Source organism: Mixophyes fleayi, chromosome 7 (assembly GCF_038048845.1).
Source record: "Mixophyes fleayi isolate aMixFle1 chromosome 7, aMixFle1.hap1, whole genome shotgun sequence".
Taxonomy (NCBI): Eukaryota; Metazoa; Chordata; class Amphibia; order Anura; family Limnodynastidae; genus Mixophyes; species Mixophyes fleayi.
The window spans coordinates 115,324,418-115,336,813 of record NC_134408.1 but is presented as its reverse complement, the minus strand read 5'-3'; the positions used below and the strand labels follow the sequence as shown (position 1 = coordinate 115,336,813).

The window sequence follows — 12,396 nt, the reverse complement described above, 5'->3', positions numbered from 1 at the left end:
AATCGGACATGTCACACACCCTCCTTTCGTCTCCCTCGCTTATTGGCTTTTCTTCAGGATGGGCTGGAAGCAGGGCTTCGTTTTGGTTCCCTAAAGGTTCAGGTATTGGACTCGGGGATGCCTCCTTAGTAGTGGATATTCCTGCGGCCTTCCTCCACTCCAGGTCCCTGAGCCAGAGTGATTAGCCTGTGGGCTTCCCTCATTCCCAAATATACCTAACAATATCCTTCTTTGAAGCACACGGTTTGATCATCAACCGGCCCAAGTCTTCCTTAATTCCCGCACAGATGCATTTTCCCCAGGTATCTGCGGGTGTTTGTTCCGGAGTTCAAGGTTCTCCTGGTTCTGTCCTGGACCAGGTCCCTCCTGGCGAGGCACCAGGTATCCCTTCTCCGCTGCATGAAGTTGGAGGGCACCATGGTATCTGTGTTCGAAGTGGTTCCCTTTAACCAAATTCATTCTGTAACGTTCCTTAGGGAGCTTCTTCGGAATTGGTAACAGCCATCTTGGTGGCCCCAGACTTGCCCCCGCCAGGCATGCTACTCGGGCATCCTTGGAATGGCTTTAGGTCCATCCATCAGGTTGCCTCTTCGTGCCGACCATCTCATGCAAGACCCTCTTTGTTGTCGCTTTTTAAGTGATCTGGCTTTTACGGCATGGCTAGTGGATTTCACACCTTTTGCTTCAACCTTTCACGTTTACTCTTTGCTTCAGGCGGGTCTTGACAAAGGTCTCCGCTTATCATCTTTAAAGATGCAGGTTTAAGCAATGTCCATCTTATCCAGCGCAAGTTGGCAAGTATGAAGGATATCCAGACCTTCCTGCAGAGGGTTCTTCATGCTCAACCCCTTTTTGTGCACCCAGTTGAGCCGTGGGACCCTTAAACTGGTACTCTGGGCCCTTACTAGATAGCTCTTTGAACCATTGGAGTCTGTGGCTCTCTGTTATCTCACCTGGAAGGTGGCGTTTTTGCTCTGTCTAAACGGTCTGTACCACTGCGGTTCGAAAGACTGAGCAGTTTGTGCACTATGATGTGGAGAATCATGGTTTGTCAGCCTGTAGATTGTTAACCTGTTAACTTCGTTAATATATTAAAACTGACAAACCCCTCCCCACTGCAACTCCCTGTTGCTTCTCCAGTCTTGGTTAAGTGCCCAAGGGAGTTGGGCTTACTTTTATGATGGGAAGAATTCTTTTCCTTATTTTACTTTTAAGTTTTCTTTTTTGCAGCAGTGTGCTCTGTTCTACTAATACAGAGCACGCTTATTCAGACATCGGAAAGTTTTTTGTTTTTTTTTTGTGTTTTTTTTTAATTTCACTTGCATAACTCAGTGCTGACAAGCAAACAGTCATTTTGACGGTCTCCTTCGCCTCCTGGACGTATGCTACTGTCAGAGATCAGTGGGCAGCCTCCTTAGAAGACTGTTTGATTCGGGGGATCATGATGAGAGAATACATGATAGACCTCTCAGGTCTGGCCTCTCATTGGTTGTTCGCAACCAACTTACCCCCTGCGACTCTCGAAAGAAAGAGATAAAGTGTTGCCCCTCTCCTTTCCGCCGGAGTCATCCGCCAGGTTCCGGAACACCCAAAAATTACGGGTTCTACTCCAATCTCTTTTTGGTCGCAAAGCTGCATGGCTCGTTTCGACCTATTCTAAATCTAAAACAGTTAAACCTGCACCTGCGGGGTTGTCAGGTTTCGAATGGAATCCCTCGGGTCCGTCATCAATGGACTGGAACCAGATCAATTCATGCAGTCTATAGAAATCAGACGCCCACCTTCACATACCTATCAGGCACTTCTCTGATTCACAGTTGGACCGATTCGCTACCAATTCAGAGCTCTCCCATTTGGCCTCTCGACAGCACCAAGAGTGTTAACAAAAATGACAGTAATGCCAGCCTGTCTTCATTCCGTAGTAGTGCAAATAGTGCCCTATCTGGACGATCTGCTCATAAAAGCATCCTCGGCTAACCTGCTAAATCAGCACCTGGTCCTCACTGTCAGGATTGCGCGGATGGGTCATAAATCAAGAAAAATCCCATTTGATTCCGTGTCAGAAAATGACCTTTCTGGGGCTAATCATGGATACCAATAGACAAAAGGTTTTCCTTCGGGAGGACAAATCTAAATCCCTGTAGAACCTGATGGCTAGGGTTATGACCTGCCACAGAACATCGGTCCACTTAAGCTTGCGTCTATTAGGAAAGATGGTATCGACTTTCGGGAGCATTCCTTATGGTCGACTTCACTTGCGCTGTTTCCAATGGGACCTCTTAAGGAAGTGATCAGGATTCCATCTGAGAATAAAGGGACAACTGATACAGTTGTCACCAGAGGCGACTAAGGCTTCCCTCAGGCTTCATTTACGGCTCCAGGGACTCTGGACTGCTCGGGATACTTCTCTCCCCATCAACATTCTGTAACTAAGTCATGTAATGGCCTTAGAGGTCCCAGACGATACTTCACGGGTACCCAGCCCGTCTGCAGTCCGACAATGCGACAGCAGTGTATTATGTCAACAAACGGGGCTCCAGAAGCAATGAGCGTGGCGGCTCAGATCTTGACCTGGGCAGAAATCCAGGTTCCCTCTACCTCATCATTTTTTCCCAGGAATCCAAAACTCTGAAGCAGACTCTCAGCCGGCATGCGATATTGCCGGGCAAGTGGTCGCTCCATCCGGAGGTCTTTCAGTCTCTGGTCCTACGATGGGGGATCCCGGAACTGGACTTAATGGCGTCTCATCACAACAGGACGGAACAACCGCTTTCTCTCGAGCTAGAGACCCCTTGACGGTGGTCATCAACGTAATGACGATGCCATGAGACTTCAGGTTGGGCTACCTTTTTCCTCCCATTGCCAATGATTCCCCACGTCCTCAGACGTGTAAAGCAAGGGGAGCTCTCAGTCATACTAGTGGCTCCTGCTTGGCCATCGCGAGTTTAGTACACAGGAATTCTGGGGCTAGCGGTAGGTCTGGGTCTGAAGTTACGTCTTCAAGAAGACCTCCTTCAGCAAGGACCATTTACAAATCGGTACTTGTCTCTGTGGAGGTCTAGAGGTTTCTTTCTAAGAGTAGTGAACACCCTCCTTCGGGCTAGAAAATCAGTTTTGGCTCGTATTTACCACCGCATCTGGTGAACCTACATTAGATGTGAGAGCCAACGATGCCACATGGCTGCTTTTCGTCTTTCACGGTTTCTGGCTTTTCTCCAGAATTGCCTGTATGCGGGCCTTAGTCTAAGTTCACTGAAAGTACAGATATTGGCCCTTTTGGTGTATTTTCACCTGTGCTTGGCAGACATTCCGGATGTCAGGACCTTCTTTCAAGAAGTCCTGCATATCCAACCTCCATTTGTTCGACAAACGGCACCCTGGGATCTTAACTTGGTGCTTCATATGCTTCAAGGACCTCCTTTTGAACAGTTACACACTGCAGAATTAAGTTTCTTGACTAAGAAAGTTGTATTTCTACTAGCTATTGCATCGTCTTGTAGAGTTTCCGAATTGGGTGCCCTCTCACGTTGTGAGCCATATCTTATCTTTCACGATGATAGGACGGGTCTCAGAACAGTTCCCGCTTTCCTACAAAAGGTGGTTTCCAGCTTTCATGTGAAACAAGAAATGGTTGTTCCGGTATTCATGGATGACCTACAGTTTTCAGGGACAGGTTCCATGGAGTTTATGGATGTGCTCAGGGCTCTAAGAACTTATGTCAGGAGGACCTCAAAGATTTTCCGCACAGATTCATTCATTATTTTGTTTGACTCCTCAAAACGAGGAACGCTAGGCCTCTAAGCAATCGATTGCTAGGTGGCTTGCTTCTACTATTAAGCAGGCTTATGTCAATGCTAACAGACCTGTGCCAGATCGTATTGTAGCCCATTCTACCCGTTCAGTGGGAGCCTCCTGGGCTGCACAAAATGAGGCCTCAGCTGACCAGTTGTGCAGGGCAGCCACTTGATCCTCGGTCCATACTTTTGCCAAATGTTATCAATTCAATGTATTTTTTGTATTTACACTCACGATTATTCTGTTTCTCTGATTCCATATGGGTACATTGTGTTCTCTCTCTCTTCTGTTGTTTGGTCTCTGGTTGGTTTACTCCCCTTCCTTGGGGCTTTATACTTGGACTGAAGATGCTACAGGTGGTTGCAGAGGGGAGCGTTTTGTCAGCTTTGATACATTAATAAAGTTAACCTGTTAGGTGCAAAGTCCACCCCCGCTCTCATAACCCCATGGGTAGCAGTGTCCCCCAGATAGAATCGGAGAAATAGGTTTATCGCGAGTATAAAAATCCTCTTTTTTTACTCGTCATAAAATATGTTTCTCTTAGTCCATTGGGGGTCACTGCGCTCCCACCATTTGCTCTGATTGTTTGCTGGTTGCCTATATAAATTTTTCAGCTTGATCTTGTTAGGTCCTCGCTTTTGGGCTTTAATAAAAAAACAAAACTGAGATGATGGTTCCTATAAAAGGGGCAAAGTCGGGATGGAGATATCCTCACAATATTTTAGTTTAAAGTGCCCTTGACTCCAGGGCAAACCCACTATACCCCAATGTGTTGCAGTGTCCATCCATGAACGAAGAGAAACGGATTTTTACTGTGAGTAACAAAAATCCTATTTTTTTTGACAGATAAGAATACTGTTGCACTAGATATGTGTCTGTAGATATGTCACTTTAGATTGCCTCCCAAAACTTCAGTGTTCCAATTTATTTGAAATAAAGTTCCTATTATTGTAAGTGACCTAGTTTAATTGACGCTGGCACTGTGGCATGACCTATCGTAAAAGGAAAATATAGTTTTTATTTGTGTGCATGCATATAACTTTTTTTTTTTTTCTTTTTTGCAGAGTGATAAAATAAGTCCGAGAGAGCCACATCACAACTCTCTATGTGTGCATGTGTGTGAAAAAGGGTCTGGAACACATTCTGAGGATGCAAAGGAAATGCTGAGTGATGAAAGTTCCCAGTTTGAAATACTGCAGAATCAGCATACTAAGGGCCTGGCAATTCTCAGAGAAATAATGGTCTGTGAACTGGAGGAAATTACCAAAAGGCTGCAAGAAAAAGGCCATGGACTGAGGAAAGCAGAGGATAGGTAAACTAGTTAATTATAATTAATTCACTCAGTGTTTTGATTGATATTCTATTCCCTATTGTTTTGTTTTTGCTCAAATTAGTGTGAGTGATTGATATAAGGGGTGCAGAGACAGTAGAGCTTGCTGAGAAAGGAGATGTTTTCCAGGGCCTTGCATCAGAGGTGGTTCCTGGAAATGTGGCGCTTCCAGCCAATAGCGGGAGGGTTGTTAGATAGCAGCTCCTATGCATAAGCTCGACTGCTGTTTACAGGTTCTTGCTATAGTCTGACTTACTGTGCTCCAGCTACCAGATTACCTTCAGCCTGCCATAGCAGTCTTTATAATCCACCACTCATTGGTCTCCTTCCCAGGTGGTACAGTGGTATCAGGGTGGAAAATTAGATTCATAGTCACTTTTGAGGTTGTTTAAGTAGTTCTGGGACCCTCTTTTCTTCCAGAAATCCATGTTCAAGAAAATGGACAATAGACCCCCAACCTTGGTGGTCCACAGTTATGTATTTGTCAAATGCAAGACTAAATCGTCAACATTTATTTATATAATGCTAGAAAATTCCTACGCGCTTTACAATTGAGGGCAAACACAGTAATAAAACATTACTGGTTATTATAGCCAATCGCAAGCTTACAATCGACTAAATGTGGGACATATTCTGTCTCTTCTTTGTACTACCTGCAATCTTCTGCAGTCCCAGGTCGCAGCAAGGTCTCAAAGCCTTCCTTCAGGCATTCCCAAAATTGGCCTCGTCCACAGACTTTGGACCATTTTTTTACTTGCCAATCATAGATTTCTCTTGAGTCATTAAAAGCTTATTCTAGAGAAGTAGGAAAGATGAGGAATGGGATCATTGACCGGTAGCCTTTTTGAAATCCAATCCAACCTTCCTTGTGACACGTTTCAACAGAAACTATCAGGACCATAATTTGTGAGGCCTGACATACAAGGCTAAAATCAACCGTGCATTCCCTTTACAGAAAGCTATTGCTCTGTTGTACCCCCAGACCAGACCTATAATGAGTTGATGATTGGGTAAAGGGCAGACCCATACAAACTATTTAATGCTGCAGGGTGATTTGGAGCCCTTTACCCTCTTAATGTGAGAATACTTTCTGGCCATGGTCCCTTCCATTCCATAGAGATCTAGGAGGAGTAAGTTTTTTTTGTTTTTCGGGATGGTGTGTCTTTCAAGGACTCTTTTTTAATTAGAAATTTTTATAAGCCTACTGGTTTATCATTTAGCATTTGCAGGAGCTTGGGTGAAGTTATATGCACTTGGGCAGAATATCTTCTGGAGGAGTTTGCAATTATATTTTTGTCAGTGGCACTCCCAGGGTACAGCTGATGCAGCGTTGCCTCTAATCTCTTACATGAAAAATGCAGCCCTTAATTCTGTGGTCATATCTTCAGCCAATTAAAAGGTGGCATTAAATTTGGTCAACAGACAATATTTCCTTCTATGGACTGGAACTGAAGAAGATAATTCTTACCAACTCCCACACGCATTTCAGTGGCAACATAGCCTAAACGGTAGCCCTTCTCAAATTCTAAGCAGGAACACCCAAAGTCCGGTGATTATTTCTGACTGCCGGCTGGAATCCAGGAATGTGAAAGTGGTTAGGGCTCGTCTCCTGGTTGCACAAATTTTCGTGGGTGCTCTGCGTCCTCAATCAGAGTCATTGTGTATCCTTTTCTGAGCTTCTTCCCCAATCATTTATTTATCTCTTGGGTTCCCAAAAACCTGAAGTGTAGCTATGTATATTACTTGACAATTTAAGGGCTTCTGGTCATCTGCCCTTTTATGGAATCTTCAGTTTTATGGGGGGGGGGGGGGGGGTTTACACCAGTCTCTTCCTAATGTCCAAGCCAAGCATTTCCTGCCAACCTGTCTTGGATCTGAAGACCCCAACAAATTCCTCAGAGGGAAAAATTCAAGATGGAGTCACTTTGGTCAGTTATTTTAGGTTATGAGAGAAGGGGAATTCGGGTTATCAAGGATGCTTATATTGATTTCCAGTTATAGGAGGACCACCAGTCCTTTGCTTTGCTTTCCAGGTTCAGGTGCTCAATTTTGGCCTATCTGCCTTTTTGATGACATTCTGATCAAAGGATCTAGCAGCTGACTGTCTAGCTCCTGGTGTCACATGGTTCAGTGATAAGGTGGTCTAAGTTATTTTTCTCAGCCATCCTATGGGGTCACTGGAGACACAGTGATAGCGGTGAAATGTAGCTTGGGCACTTTTAACTAACCGACAAAAGCTCAAGCTTATTGGCCTCGCTCCATCCCCTTCCGCTGGTTTTATAGTCCTGGGATGACCCTAGTGCGGAACTTTCTTCCCAGAATGAAGAGGAAGCTGAGGGGCTGCAGGGTTGATCACCGGAGAGAGTCCTGCTAGTACGCAGTGAGTAGAGGCTACAGCGCGTCTGTAAACCCAGATACTTCAACGTTCAAGAGACAAAAAAAAACAGATTGTTTCCTTCCCTTGTCACCCTAGTTGGAGGACCTTTTGTGTGAGGCATGGGTTAAACCAGACCGCAGGTTCCAAGTTTCATGCCGTTTAAAGACCCTTTATCCACTGACATGATAAATTGGGAATCTCCTCCTTGGGTAGATGCTCCTGTTGTCCATCTGCAAAAAACACAACCCTCCCTTTCCCTAATGCTTTCAATGTTCAGAATAGTACAGATAGGAAGCTTAAGGTTTCTCTGAAATCCATCTACTTGGCCACAGGGGCAGCCCCCAGGCCACACCTAGACATGGCTTGGGTAAATACGGTGGTGAAGAGGTAGTCTGAGCTGTTGGGGTAGGACTGTATCCGGTAACACCCAGGGCAGATATGCTCACCTTAATGGAACATATCCATGAGGCTTCCATATACCTAGGGGAAGCCGCCTACTGCTGACATTGTGAAGTCCAAAATATCTGCCTCAGTGGGAGCCACACACCAAGCCCTCTGCCCTGGCAGGCGGATGCAGAGTCGAAAAATATTTGAGTCCCTACCTTTCTCTGGTGAGGGTTTGTTAGGTCCTGAGTTGGACAAAATCATCTCGGCAGCTACAGCTTTACCCCCTGGTAAGGCAAGGAGCCAATCTGCAGAGGTCAGGCTTCGTCTCTCTCCAGCAGAAAGGTAGGCAGGCTTGGGCGCCTAGATGTTCAGTCCCCTAGCCGACAGACAAGTAGCTAGCATAATGGGCAGGCTTCCCACCCAGTTGCCCCTTTGGAGGAAGCCCATTTGCTGCGTTTCTGTGAAAGCTGTAAACTTTACCAGAGACCCATTAAAACGCCAGGCTCTGTGGAAGCCATTCAGACTCTTATCTTCTTCCGGTGTAGTGATCCTGGTTACGGAAGTCCAGAAAGGTTTGGGGTTCTTCTCCAATCTTTTCTTGGTACAGAAGCCAGATGTGTCATTAAGGCTGATCCTCAACTTAAAATCTCTGAATTTCCACCTGTGGGTGGTTTAAATCAAGCTGGAAATATTCTGTTCTGTAATCAACAGTTTGGACCGTCGGGAGTATATGATGTCCATGGACATCAAGGATGCCTACCTACATGTCCTGATCTGGGAGGAGCATCAGTGCCTCCTCGGGTTTGCTGTGCAGTACCAGTATTTCCAGTTACAGGCCTTACCCTTTTGCCTATATACAGCTCCAAGGGTCTTTACCAAGCCAATGTCGATCATTGCAGCTCTACTGGGATCTAAAGGGATGTGATTATCGTCTCCTATAAGAACGGCCTTATGTTCAAGGCTGCTTCTTCGATCTTGCTGCAGACCCATGTCTGGGAGAATACATGGATCTTGGAATCGCATTGGTTGGATAATCATTTTAAAAAAATCCAACCTGATTCCTTCCCAGCAGTTGGTATTCATGAGGTTTATGTTGTTCGACACATGCCTTCGGAGAGTTCTGCCAATGGACGACATCCTCTCACCACAGGAACTGGTAAAGTGCCTCCTGGCTCGTAGACTGGTTTCTGTTTATTTCTGTGTGAAGAAGTTAGGCAAGATGGTCTCCACCTTTTTGAAGCTGTACAGTTCTCAAGGCTCCTCTCAAGGAAGTTCCGAAACAAACTAACCTCGATGTGGAACAAGTCTCGCTTGCAAGTGACCACTCGGTGCATCAGACTCTCCATGGCTTCGCCAGTTTCTTCTTTGGTGGTTGAGGAGTGACCACTTCAACAGGGGTCGCCCCTTCTCCATATAGGACTGCCTGCCTCAGAGGCTGTGGGGTGGGGGGTATTCACCTTTCAGTACCGTTTTCAGGTGCTTTGGACTCCAGAGTAGGCAATGCTTTCGATAAACAGATTCAGACAGGTGATGGTCATCTTACTTGGATGATCTGCTGATCAAGCCCAACTTGCTTCAGGCCCATGTTTGTGAGACAGCCCAGGTTTTAGAGGCTCATGGTTAGATCATCAGGAAATCCAATATGATCCCTTACCAGCAAATGATCTTCCTGGGCTTTCTTTTTGACACTCGTCAGCAACGGGTGTTCTTTTCAGGGGACTAGATCCTCTCTATGCAGGGATTGGGAAAGTTTATATTAGCTTGCAGACTGGTGTTAACTGACCTGTGCATGAAGGTCCTGGGGAAAAATGGTTTTCAGATGGTCTCCAGAGAGGCATTGGTGGCTGAGGAGTAACCATCTGGGACTGAACATTGTTGCTATTGTTGACTATGGATGACCATTTTCAGGGACAGGGTCTGTGTTGCTTCTGCACAGATTCTAGGGTCTTTGAAAACTGAGAACCTGGACTCTTGCAATCAATGAGCTGTAACTCAGAGCAGTTTTCAACTCTATTCACAGGGAAACAGTTCTTGCAAAGATGGGCAATAAAGGTTCAATTAGACAATCTCATTGTGGTGGCTTACCTAAATCACTAGAGCGGTACCAAGAGGGCCCTGTCAATGATAGACTGCCAGAAGTTTGCGTTGGTTGGAACAAATTGTTGCAGTCTTCACCTCAGTGGTAAAAAACTGGGAAACTGGCACTTCATCTCAGGGAATGATCTCTTCACCTGAAAGTATTCCAGCAGCTAGTGGTTGAGGGGAGGTCAACTAGACGTCGCATGATGGCATTTTGGTTGAACCACAAGTTGGTGTTTTTCTGCTCCAGGACAAGGGACCCGCAGACAAGTCTATTAGACTCCATGTTTGTTACTTGGAATTTCATTCTTACCAGGCTTCCTCTCGCTTATGGTGGCTTTCTCCTAATAGTTTTTCAGTGCTTATATATTGATGCACATGATTTTCTGGAACAACTTTATTAGAAAATAACACTACTACAGTCTGACTTAATTTGGATATACCAAACCATTTGAATTATCAGCTTTTTTTTTTAAACTCTCCAGTTGCTCTTTTGATTTCTCAGTCTTTGAACGTAGATTTGTGGTGACATTCCATTACAGTGTTTTATCACTATATGATGATGATAATTATTATGTTATAGATATTGGTTTCTGTGCTTAACTCATTAGTGTTCCCATATTTTGTTTCGTTCTTTGGTATTCCTGTCTGATCTACCTGTTCACACCAGTAGCAATGCTTCTGTGGGTGCTGGAAAAGGTAGACAGCGGTCATTTGGGGGATTCTCATAGCACCAGGCTGGTCTTGGTGCACTGACTCCTTAAACTTGTCAGAAGTCCTGGTGTGGTGCCTGCCTGTTAAGGAAGGTTATAACAGACCTGTTAAGGAAGGGCCCTTTACTACACCAGAGTTTACTTAGGCTGGGTTTAACAGTGTGACTGTGGAGGCCATGAGTCTTGAAGCCAATGGTTCTCTGACTGTGTGATCCAGACAATGATCAAGGGTAGAAGCTTGTTTCAACCAGGAATTACCACAGGTTTTGGAAAATTTACATTGCTTGGTGTGAAGTGAATTTCCGGTTGGGCCGGTTACTGCTGTTCCTGCCTGGTCGGCATGGAAGGACGCTTAAAACTCAGCTCATTAAAAGTCTCAGCCCTTTAGTTGAAAGAGAGTTTTCTGTTAAAAAAAAAAAAAAACAAGAAAAAACACCGAAAGTGCAGCCTTCTTGGATGGAGGGACTAATGTGCAGTCTCCAAACGTGAGTGTCCCTCCCATCCCAGTGGCTCCGTGAGATCCCAGTCTGGTGCTGTCATCTTTGCAGCAACCTCCTTTCGAACCTGTTGATTCTGTTTTTCTTACCTGGAAGATAGTTTACCTTCAAAATAATCTCCACAGCTAGGAAAGTTTTGGAACTGGGGGTCTGTCTTGTGGTTCCCCCTTTCTCCTCGTCCATAAAGTCAGGGCTGTGCTTAGGACTAAGCCTGCCTTTCAGACCAAGGTGGTCTCCAAGTTCAGTTTGAATCATGATATTGTGATTTTGGCCTTAGACCACGATACATCTCTAGAGGAAGAGGGGTCTCTTTTATTCTCTCGATGTGTTTTAAGATTTTCAGAGTCTTTTTTACATAGGACTAGGGAATTACTCAGTCTAGGACCAAAAAGGTCACCCGTCCTATGTCCACAAGGTTGCTAGACCAATGCCAGGTGGATTTCTTTGGCAATTCACCAGGCTTACATTGGGGTGGGTCAGCCTGTCCAAGAAAATGTGTGGCATACTCCCCTACATGAGAGGTTGCTCAGCGGAGCCAGCTCTGTGGGACGGCCACATGGTCTTTGGCACACATCTACACAAAGTTCTACAGATGTAATACTTTTGCATCCAAAGATGCCAGTTTTGGACATAAGGTGCTGCGCCCTGTGGCTTCTGGACCTACTCTCCTGTAGGGACAGCTTTGGGACAATCAAAGTATTCCAGTGTTCCTCTTTAGGATGATTGAAAATAATTAAGTTTTTGTACTTGCACTAAATAATTTCCTGTGAATCCCGTGGGGGCATTGAACACCCTTCTTTTATGTTTTCTGTTCTTGTTCTTTGTTTTGTTTACTGTTATCTTTTGTTAGGATTTGGGTTTCATTAGAGAACGGTGTTCTCTCTGTGACCTCTTGTTCAGTTTTCTTCTAACAAATCCCAAAACGTACAGAAGATCTAGAGGCAGCCATTGGGGTATGGAGAGTGTGAAGATTGAGTTTTTGCTTGTAAATTTAGATTGTCCAAAATCAGTCACCGCTCTCTGTACTCAGTGTTCCAGTGTCCCCCTTGACTGATCGCTAGGGCACAGTAATTGTTCACTGCAATATATAGAGGTGTGCATGAATTATTGGTTTTAAATTGATACACTTGTTTTGAACAAAGCTTACAACACAGTGGTAACTTTTTTGTTTTTACTGAAGTGGAAGAACTTAACACATTTTTTTTTTCTTCTTTCTTT

General features: G+C 44.9%; 1 protein-coding gene across 1 annotated transcript in view; it reads left to right on the top strand.

Annotated features, from left to right (window-relative positions):
- The window catches only part of PCNT (pericentrin), a 104,497-nt gene that overhangs the window by 26,780 nt on the left and 65,321 nt on the right, over window positions 1–12,396 (top strand). Inside the window, exon 16 of the mRNA XM_075180444.1 lies at window positions 4,860–5,107. Within this exon, the coding sequence (XP_075036545.1) occupies window positions 4,860–5,107 (248 nt within the window). The remainder of the gene's footprint in view (window positions 1–4,859; window positions 5,108–12,396) is intronic.